This window comes from Carya illinoinensis, chromosome 14 (genome assembly GCF_018687715.1).
Source record: "Carya illinoinensis cultivar Pawnee chromosome 14, C.illinoinensisPawnee_v1, whole genome shotgun sequence".
Classification (NCBI taxonomy): Eukaryota; Viridiplantae; Streptophyta; class Magnoliopsida; order Fagales; family Juglandaceae; genus Carya; species Carya illinoinensis.
In genome coordinates this window covers 4,638,829-4,649,844 of record NC_056765.1, presented here as the reverse complement: position 1 = coordinate 4,649,844, position 11,016 = coordinate 4,638,829, and the positions used below count along the sequence as shown (strand labels likewise).

The 11,016-nt window shown below is 32.3% G+C and overlaps 1 protein-coding gene across 2 annotated transcripts; it reads right to left on the bottom strand.

Annotated features, from left to right (window-relative positions):
* Positions 1–884: 884 nt before the first annotated feature.
* LOC122295207 lies at positions 885–10,460 on the bottom strand. 2 transcript variants are annotated; one of them, XM_043104324.1, is made up of 7 exons: positions 10,309–10,460; positions 8,635–9,204; positions 8,190–8,339; positions 4,075–4,182; positions 2,995–3,036; positions 2,427–2,863; positions 885–1,586 (listed from the first exon to the last, which is right to left on the bottom strand). In XM_043104324.1, exons 2-7 carry the CDS (start codon positions 9,188–9,190, stop codon positions 1,002–1,004), a joined length of 1,878 nt encoding a protein of 625 aa, XP_042960258.1. In that variant the 5' UTR covers positions 9,191–9,204; positions 10,309–10,460; the 3' UTR covers positions 885–1,001. The 2 variants fall into 2 exon arrangements, with proteins under 2 accessions (XP_042960258.1, XP_042960259.1); XM_043104325.1 differs by having other exon boundaries at positions 8,190–8,327.
* Between the last annotated feature and the right edge of the window lie 556 nt (positions 10,461–11,016).

The following is an 11,016-nucleotide window of genomic DNA, read 5'->3' as shown; positions in this document are numbered from 1 at the left end:
GAATGAATGGGTACCAAATGAATGGGCAGATTGCAGTTTCGAGTAAGTAGTACTAGTGGTGCACCCAATGTTGCCCCCTGAAAGGGACTCCAACCCATGGCCACAGGTGGAGTCCAGGTCTAAATAAAGACCACTAACCCTGACACACAAGGCGTAACAATGTGTACTGGCCAAAAGATAGTGATAAGGAAATGTATGTGTGCTCATAATCTTTAAGAAATGAAGGCACGAGGTGTGGAAAAATATTTTAAGAAAGAAAAACTTTTTCAAGAAAAACTCCACCTTATAACATTTTAAATGAACGTATGTCTTATTTATAGTATGTATGGAGTGACGAATACATGAATGAAAACCTACATTAGTATATTTTGACTGTATGAAATAATGCTTATAAATATTCGACTCATTTTAGTTTATATGTATGCCCCTACCAGGAACAAAATGAGTAGAACGCTTCAGTACAGGCATGGCCCCAAATGGGAAGAGCACGAAAGTATAAGCACGATGTTTTATATGAAGCATTTTTTAATTTTAAAGTTTAATGTTTTTCATTGTTACTCTCTTTAATTTAATAAGCCTGTTTTATTTTTAAACATTGTATCTTTCGTATCCTAGGTAGGAAAGGAAAAAAGTTTTAAAATGAACCGTAACTCCCGTCTCTTAAAATCATTTTCCAAAAATCCCAACACATGAACAGGCATTAGAGAGCCAATGTGGAACTAAGATAAATTAGGAAGTATTTTCTAGTTTCTCAAAATTATTGAATAGAAAAATATCAACAATGTATGTAAAAATGTTTAAATATCACAATAGTTGAATAATTTATTGATGAATTAATGATAATAAATCGAAAACAATTAACCATAAAACTTGCAAGATAAATCTATGTTGAAAATCCATCCATTGGTTTTTGGCTCAACAGAAGGGAACAAATATTCAGTTTTAGCTTAAATGCCAATCATTCATGCAATAAATATACATGATGATCTCATATTGCAGCTTTATAATTTCAGTTTCATTTTCCTGTCGAATATGCTTGGCCCATAGGTTGAAATGATCATATCTTTAAGGATGGGGAACCGAATCCATAAGAATAGAATGACTGGAACACCACCCAAACAAATGAGAGGAATTGGCATTCTTGATTGCTCTTGTAGGATGATTAAAAGAGCACTGGCAAAGGTTATCATCATGGTCGCAATAGAGCAAAAGAGGGTGGAAAGGCCTATTATCATCTGTCTCGGCAAATACTTGAGAAAATCATCTTCTGTATAACGTGAGGTAAGGATTCCCAAAAACATCAAGACGGAAGTTGAGGATGAAAATAAGGACAAGGTATCAGATATCATAAAGACCCTACACAGGCCCGTATCTTGGTTGTTACCGCATGGAATGGTAAAGGCCACTTGAAACATAATGGTAACAATGAGAGCACCCACCACCATACAAGACTTTGATGTGTCCTTCATCCATTTCTCTCCCTCCTTCATCATGTTCTTGTGGTTCTTCGTAAACAATTGTTGGGGAGTGAAACCATCATTGTTGATACTTTCCTTATCCCTGGGATGGACAATTCTCTCTACCTCCTGCATGTATAGTATTAGAAAGACTGAAAATCTAACCTTACACAGAAAAAATGGTAATTTAGAAGGTCAATGCTTCCAAATTAGATTAATCTACCAAGTCCATGTTAAATCGTCATCAGCTCCATTCAATATATAGTGCTAATTAAGTGCTTACACACACACACACACACACATGTATATATATATATATATTTCAGACATGTACAAGGATAGAGAAAATGACTGGAATTGATATTCTATAAGACCATTAATCCTTATATATCCCAGACCTCAACCTCTGTCTTCTAGGACCTCATGATCAAAATATAAAGATATAAAATGTCTCATGACAATCTTTCATTTCATGCTTTTTACTCGTTAAAATATTGTTCAAGGTCCGAAATGCCAACATGCCTGCAGTCCCAATTTGATATAAGAAGATTGGACCGCAACAGGATGATGTTGAATTGGAGGAATTATCAAAGACTAATATTTCCCCTACATGTAATAGATGTTCAATATGGCATTGGTGTTTCTTTCTCTGTACCATGAAGCTGAAAGTTAATGTAGACTCGGGGTCAAGTCTTGTTGGCAAGGCCTACTTCATATTTTTATTTCGATTTCACTTGAGGTACTCAAGTTCGAATAAGAATTTGAGAGAATAGTCTTGTTCCAATCTAGGAGTATGACAGAATTGTTAATTAAGTTCAACTCCCAAACACTGCACAAATCTCAAGCAATTGTTGTGTAAGGCTACTGATTATGAGCTAGTCATTTTATAAACTTCTTTTTTTAGCTTTTTGCCTACAACATGGGGAAGAGAGAGAGAGAGAGAGAGAGAGAGAGAGAGAGAGAGAGGACCTTGAACCATTGTAACTCTCTTTGCATTTGTAAAGCTGCCCCTGAGATTTGAGTAACCCTAGCGGGATGTTCCATCTTCCCTACCATATGTAATATGTTATTTCCATCGACATCTAATAAACATGTCAAGGAGTAGTAGTTCGTCATCGTATGTTGGGAGTATAGAATGCTAAAGATTTTTTCATGACGGTGCAAGACAGCAAGCATAAATATGTTTCTTTCATCTTTATCACGGACCCATATAAATCGTAGGTCCGTTTCAAGCATCCTAGAAACAAACTCGAAAATCCCGTTCGTGGTAGCCCGGCAAATGGCAGAATAAACCAGACCATCTATAAGTTGCTGAGTTTTTGATTCTGATATCACTTTACACATTTGATAAAGAAGTTCATTGTATTGCTCATGGATCTTCTTCATTTCGTACAACTGCGTGATTCCTTTGACAATTATGATTGAGACATTGTCAATTAGTTAACTAGATGAAAATTATAAATAAACTAATAATAAAAAAACAAAAAACAAAACAAAATCAGTGAATGATTAATTTGATGGAGTGTACGAGGTATACCAAAGAAGTTGAGGACTCCTACAGCACAACTTCTTGACATTACTGCAAAGGAAAAAAAAAAAAAAAATGTGTAGTGAGCGCTGGAACTTTATTATATACAACAAAGCCATAAGCAAAATACAATTTCTTTTTTTACACCAACAATTAAAGCTATAAGCAAAATATTTCTTTTTTTACATACTAATTAAATTGATGTGCAAAATATTAAGTACTCATCAAAGTACGTACATGAGCTAGCTTTGCTGTAAAAAGCTACACCATTAATGTTACTTCTCAGTTATTTAATTGTCTTAATTACTACCATATTATATAGCTTTAATTAACTAATTAAAAATAATAATATATTAAATTAGATTACTAACTTGTAGCTAGCACATATAACTTAATTTGGAAGTAGGGCATTTGCTCATGTTGATACCACATGCATCATCCATTCTTATATTAATGAAAAGTCAAGTTAGTAAATATATTTAAAAGACATGAATTTTTTAAAATTTTAATTACAACATTTCATATATATTTATACCTAATTAATTCATACGTACTTTAGTAATCGAAGAATGAAAAATTTTATTTTATTTATTAAAAAAAAAAAAAAAAAACCTCTTCATTCACATCCTGAACAAATTACAAATTAATAACAAATTTCTTATGCATTATACGGTTGCATGAGTACTTGTCTGTATATGATGAACTAGGGACGTTAAATCTTTTCTCCATATTAGCTTAACTGTTATTTACTCTCTTTTGAAAATTATTACTCTATTTTTCTCCATCGTTGTAAGTTGTAACCATATAATAACTATTTTACATTTATGATCTTATACAAAATATAAATATATATATATATATATATATAGAAAACAAACTTGCAAAATTGAAATTTCATGGCTGCATCAATCAATATTGCTCTTGGACTAAATCAGTGTCGTTTGAGAGGAATAAATGATGTGGCTTCAAAGGAGTAAAATTCCATGCTATCAAAATCTTATATACCAAGTATAATTAGGTCATAGCTGATTATCACAAAAGAAAAACTGAAGATTATGGGAAAGTAAGCTAAAGGCAAAATTAGCATACCTGATATGATATTTTGATCTTCTTGATTGCTTTGGTATTGTTCTCCATTTGAAACGTCCAAACGAGTCTCATTACTAGTTAGAGGTGGCATGGATGGAATGCGCATACCTTTTCAGCAAGCAAAAGTTAACAAATCCAGTTAACAGTATAGTAGAACTTATAATATTCTAGGTTTTGAGTGATCAATCATGTTTATAACGAAAAAAAAAAATCAACAAATCAATAATGTTAAGTACTTTATTCTAGGTATAGCATCGACTTTATACCTTAAGTACATTTTCTTGATATTTGAAGTCAGATACATGAAATGCATGATTCGTATTGAAATTATTTAGATTCATATTATATTTTTTATTCTTGAATTGCATTGTATATAATTTTAGATTTATATTACCTTCATCTTATCGAAAGAAGTCATGAATTTGTACTTTAAATTCATTTTTATATATATGATTTTAAATACATGAAATTGTGTTTTATATTTATAGGAGAAAATATACAAAGCCTCTCAAACTGGGCAATTTACAATCACATCCTCAGAATATCAATTTTGCCAATCAATTCCCTTAAACTGCCAAAAAAAAATTGCAATGTACCCTCTTTTCTCTTAAGAAGACAACATTACCCCTAAAAATATTTTAAAAATTACCAAATAACCCTATCAAATAAAAATAATAAGTTTTAAATAATATTTTTTTCACATAAATTTTTTTAAAGATAAAAATAATTATTCTAAAAAATAAAGAGAAATATTTTTAAGAAATATATTTTGAAAATACTAAGTGCTTTTACGTTTCTCAAGTCTTGGGTTTTTTAGTATTTTTTAAAAAAATCTTGGAATTTTTCAAAATTCGTTGTTAAATTTCTAATGTTTTAACAAGGGGTATATCTGCCAATTTTTTATGGAGGGGGGAGATTGCTAACTTTTCATAATTTGAGAGAATGATTGTTAGAATTGACAATTTTGGAGGTGATTGGAAATTAATGTGATAGTTTGAGAGGCGTTATATATATATATATATTTATTTATTTATTAATTAAATCAAGGAGGACGGAACCTTCAGTGTATATTGATGCCCTTACTTGGAAGAAAACCGTGGTTGAAAGGACACTAGCTCTATATCAAAAAAACAAACTCAACCTATATTTTAAGATATTCTCAAATAAGGAAGCCACAACTTATCCGTTTTAAGCAAACCTGTTAACAAACAAGGAATATCGTTATAATTGTTCCATATGCAACTACGTCCCTCAGCTCCAATGCGGGCCAAAAAATCTGCCAGATAATTACCTTGCCTATAGACATGATAAATAGAGTAGTTCAACCCTGCCAAAATATTTAAAAGCATAGAATCCATCTCCACTTTTATATTAGTAATACCCAGATTCTTCACTAGCTGCAAGCCATGTAATAAGCCCATGCCTTTTGCAAAAGTGTTTGTGCCATGCCCATTGTGAACCGCAAAAGCAAGAACCAAGTCACCATTGGACCTTCTGATCACCCCTCCAGCGCCCGCTCTCCCACGGTTGCCTAAAGAACTTCCATCCACATTCTATTTGAGCTTTCCTTCTAAAGGTTTCATCCATTTGACAAATTGTATATTTTCACTCCTTGGCCTTTTAATAGGGACTTGCAGGTTAAAAAGCATTTGTTCATCCCTATGCGAAAGGAATGCCCCTGTTTTTAGCTTTTCCACTACCCGACCAATCCATACTTGAATAGATCTCTAAACCGAGCCAATGGACGGTTGAATCCCCTCCATACGGCTTGAACACTAATGCAACCATATCCTCCAGATGATGATAAGCGGAATTAAGCCCATCAACTGTCCCATTTGTGAACTTTTTTTAGTCTTTTGGAACCACACAGCAACTAAAGCTTGCCATCCCCTTCCAGGAACAAAAGGAATAACCACAAGCACGCTGGCTTTCTTCCATATTTCTTTAGCAAAATCACCCATAGCCAACACATGATCTTGATGTTCATGAGCTCCATGAACGTAACAGTCACATTTAGAAGCAAGAGGGATACCAAACATTATGATTCTGTCATCAACACTTAGCGCATGATTAAATGCTTTCCAAGCCATAACAGAAATCTTCTTTGGTAAGCTAGAATGCCAAACCCATTGTGTCCATTGAAGCTTAGTAGATTTAACACGAATAATGTCCAAGGCACTTTTGGTGGAAAAACTCTCATCCGAGTTACCTTTCCAAACCAACACATTCCCACCTTCTCTAGATCTACCAAGTGTACAGAAAACAACCTCAGCTTGTTCCACACCCAATAAGTTTTGAAGAAGTTCAATGTCCCAACCATTTTCCAGTATTAGATCCTTCACTCTAATATTAGGAAAATTCATGATAGGAAGGCTATAACAAAGACGGCCATCGTCTAACCAAGAATCTCTCCAAAAAGAAATATTCCCCTCTTTAATATGCCATTTGGAATTTTTTAGAATCTCCGGCTTGCAAGAAATTATCATTCTCCAAAATCTATTACCTTTGTTTGAATTCACAAGAGAGAAATGATTTTTTTTTTAACGTACTTAGCCTGGAAGAAATTTGACCAGAGAGAATCATTCTCGATTTTAATGTGGAAAGCTCTCTCACAAAGTCTTAGTGTGGATGAACGTATTCGGTATCTTGGAATTCCTCTGGTGTCAAAGTGTGAGTGCTGTCAACAGGGGGCTTTTGAATATTTAAACCATGTACATATGGGGAAGATATAGCTACGGCTATATGGAAATTTTGTTCGCATGCTATGGTGTTCCATATATGGCCAATAGATCATGGAGAGAAATGGTTGAGGCTTGGTTTCGACGCACAGCAAGGTCCTTGTAGATTGGAAATTTAATTGGTCTTATTCCAATTATCATAACTTGGAGTTTGTGGTGTTGGAGATGTTCGGCCAAAATGGAAGGAAAAAAGGAGTCCATTGGTTCTTTGTGGAGATCTATCAAACATTGGATTAATTGGGTTGGTCTCAAACTAAAGGAAGGTTCTCGGCAGGAACGCAGGGATATTGAGGTACTCAATCTGTTGCAATTGCCAATAAAGATGAGGAGGAAGGAAAGAATAGTTGCAGTTTCTTGGCAAAAATCATGTATTGGGAGGTTTAAGTTAAATGTTGATGGCAGTAGCTTATATAACCCAGGTGAGTTTGGAGCAGGTGGGGTCTTGCGGGATGAACATGGAAACGTGAAATTTGCATTTGCTGCTTGCCTGGGCAGGGGAACCAATAACCGGGCAGAACTGATGGCTCTGTTGATGGGAATTCGTAATTGCCGTAACTTGGGTATTAATAACATTATTTTGGAGCTAGATTCCTTATTGGTGGTCAACTGGTTGAAAGAAGGGAAGTGTAGTTTATGATATTTGGAGGATTTTTGGGAGGAAATCAGTTGTCTTTTATCAAGGCTGAATTTCCGGATTCACCATGTTTTCAGGGAATGAAATATGGCAGCAGATTTCCTTGCTAGGATGGGTAGTAGTAGCTGCAATGAAACTGGTTTTCACAAGATGATATTCCTTTATGATTCTGGGCATCCTTCGTACTAATCAGAGTGGCTTACCATATTTACGGAAGTCCTAGAAAATTGGTTGAGCTGTTGGGGCATTCTCGGTGTCGCCTACTGGGAGTTTGGTTTCTTTTGCAATTTTTTGTTTTATGTTGCATTGTTTTTATTGTATCTAGTATATTTGCAGCTTAGGTCCTTGTATAAGGTTTTTCTTCCGCCACATGTGATAATGATTTATTAATAAGGAGGCCTGACCTCCCCCGTTAAAAAAATAAGAAAAAAAATCAAAAAAATTAAAAAAAGAAATTGATTCAATTACCAGTTGGTCTTTTAACTAATTCCAAATTATCTAATTAATTATAATTATTTTTTTTTCTTTGTTAGAATTAACAAATCAGGCATTAAAGATATTACTACCCTACGCAGGAGAATATTTGTGTAGGTATTCTCATGGCTCTTGATTTTTTTTTTAATTACTAAGAAAAAGTAATCCAATGTATATTATTGATGGTGTTTTTTTAAATGAGCCATTAATATTGAATAATATTAAAAGGTAAAGTAAGAGAATTAAAGGATCAGAGTGGTAATACGTACAGGAGTAGATGCATTGCTTCCAAAACCCGAGCTGAATTGCACCTGGGACGGAATGACGCGTAGAGGCCAATGCCAAGACAGGAGACTCGTCACACTTGTCAAGAGCCAGCACCAAACGTGGGTAGCGTCGGATTAAATCTAAAGTAATATCTGTTAATGTGTCATATGTATCAGGCGTATCATGTACAAAACATGCATAGAAATAGTCAAAAAAGAATTATTGTATTTATATTGCCAAGATCTCAAATATATATATGGCAAGAAAATAACGGCAGCCAATTAATGGATTAGAAGTTTTAAGTTTAGACTAAACATTTTTTACATTTATGATGTGGTTTTAATATAATAAATTAACTGATCTAACATCAAACTATTTCAATGTATAGAATTTCTTATCAAACATTTATATTATCAAATAGTAAAACACATACAAGTTCTTACGTACCCAAAGTTCCAGAATAGATGGCATGTGTAAGAAGCGTAGCACCATTGCACTTCTGAATCTCCTGATCATTATCCTTTGGAATTAAATCTGTCTCTGGAGTAAGATAATACAAATGGCGTGCCATTTCTATTTGCCGGAAGTCAATAGCCATAACGACCGGAAGATTTTTTCCTATGGAATGTCTAATGCTGATCAAGTCAGAGTACTTTCGAAGCATGCACTCCACCATTTGCCTTTTCCCAAACAAGACTGCCATGGTTAGAGCTGTGAAACCATCACTATTATACATGGCCAAGCTCTGATTCGACATTTGCATCACCAACGCCTCCACTATATGCTCATGTCCATATCTAACAGCAGTGTGAAGAGCTGTTTCGCCTTTATCTGGAATTTCCCAATTCACTGCATCGTGGGGGAGACTACCAAGAATCGCTTTTGTCTCATCCAAATTTCCGCCTCGCACAGCATTGTACAATTTTGACAACTTACATAACTCTTTATCATTGTACAATTTTGACAACTTACATAACTCTTTGTCATCCCAATGTTCTGTCATTTTTTCTTTACTTTCTACACAATGTCAAGTATTCAAGGACTAAGAATTCGTTTGAATGTTTAGAATATCTTAAAATTCTATAAATAATAATAAAATAATTTGATCAATTAAGATATTTTATTGGTCTGATTTTGAGAAATGAATAAGAAAATGTTAAACAAAAATCTTATAAAATTAACAAATTATTTGAATATGATTTTTTAATATAATTTTATTTTAAATTTTGTAAAAGTTGTATAGATTTTTGTATTTGAATAATAATTAAGTAATAATTAGATAAAAAGTTAAAAATTACAAATTAAAAAATAATTTTTATTCAAGTGGTGTTTAGAAATTAAATAATGAATTTTTTTTTTTTTAAATTTTGTGTTTTATTTATGTTTCCCATTCCGTCTGTCTATTCCCTTACCAACCTCGGTTGTTTCTGGATTAAAGGAAAAACTTCAAAGACTCTTTAGAACATTAACAATATTGGTTTAGCTAAATTGTAAAGTCTGTCTCACTTTTTTTTTTTTTTACTATCCATTCAAAAATTGAACCTCATATTGAATTAACCATCTTTGTGTATGTAATAATTTGTTAATATTTTTTTTCTTCTTGTTAAATGCCTTTTTTTTTAATGTTTTATTAAATTTATTTTTATCTTCATTTTCATAATTTTCAAAAGATATAAAATCCGTTGAACAACCTAAATTAATTCCATATTCTCAAACACAAAGCATCAAAATATGTACGAAATTAGCTCATACTTATATCCAACAACGCTCTAGAAATGAAAATATACAAAAAACCCATCAAGAGTTGCAGTGAAAATTATCGATCCCGCGAAGGAATGAGAAAATAACAAGAAAGATTCAGATGACTAAGTAATAATTACCATTTACTTACATATATGAATAATTATTATATATAGCTGAACTCAGATGGCTTATATATATATATATATTTATATATGAATAATGTGATTGCTGATTTAAAAATCGGAGCCTAAACTCATTAAATAGGAACTAGAAAACAGTGGATTTAGATCTTTAATTATAGAAAACAGTTCCTAATGAACTGACAAGTACGGCTAGCTTCATCACTCTCATGTAAACAGATATATAATTAATACTTACGACGCCTGGACGGGAGGGAGGGATTTTCTCCAAAATTAACTGTCGGCTTTTAGTCTCCGGAAGATCACGACGATCGGCCTTGCAGAAATGATGACCAGCACACGACTCAAATATGCCTTGTAAATTCTTTTTTGTTACGTAGAAGAGTTGTTTTATAGCTACTTCAGTAGAAGACATACTCGTGACCCAAATAATTTACTTTCTGTCTAAAGCATATCCAGTAAGATTTTCATTTCAAATCAAAATTTTTATTTTAATTTAAAATTTTCATCTCATTATTATAATTTTTTTAAATTTTCATATAAAATATAATAAATTTTTTAAATTTTAATTTAATTTTTTTAAATTTTAAATAATAATAATATTTAAAAATAATATTTTAAACTTTTAATCACATTTCAAAATTTATTTTACTTATTAAATCTATCCTTATCCATACCGTAACATTTGGAAAAGTACTCGAAACCACAATCATTACGGGCCAGCACGTTGTAATGATATTTTTTAAAAATAATATTATACACAGTTATAAATTATTTAAATTTTACACATTTTTTAAATTTAAATAATAATTTTTATGATATAGATTATAAAAACTTTTAATAAATATTTTCATACAATCTTTTATAATTTCAATATATTAATATAGAACAATTTTATTTATAAAATTCTTGTTCCTACTGCTCCCTTTAAAATTAAAAATATATA

Excerpts from the sequence above, each read along its gene's own strand:
- LOC122295207 (XM_043104324.1), bottom strand. The coding sequence starts at position 9,190 with ATGACAGAACATTGGGATGACAAAGAGTTATGTAAGTTGTCAAAATTG. Across the intron at positions 8,340-8,634 it reads CATCTATTCTGGAACTTTGG|ATATTACTTTAGATTTAATC; the intron begins GTACGTAAGAAC and ends ACACATTAACAG. Across the intron at positions 4,183-8,189 it reads GAAGCAATGCATCTACTCCT|GTATGCGCATTCCATCCATG; the intron begins GTACGTATTACC and ends CTTGCTGAAAAG.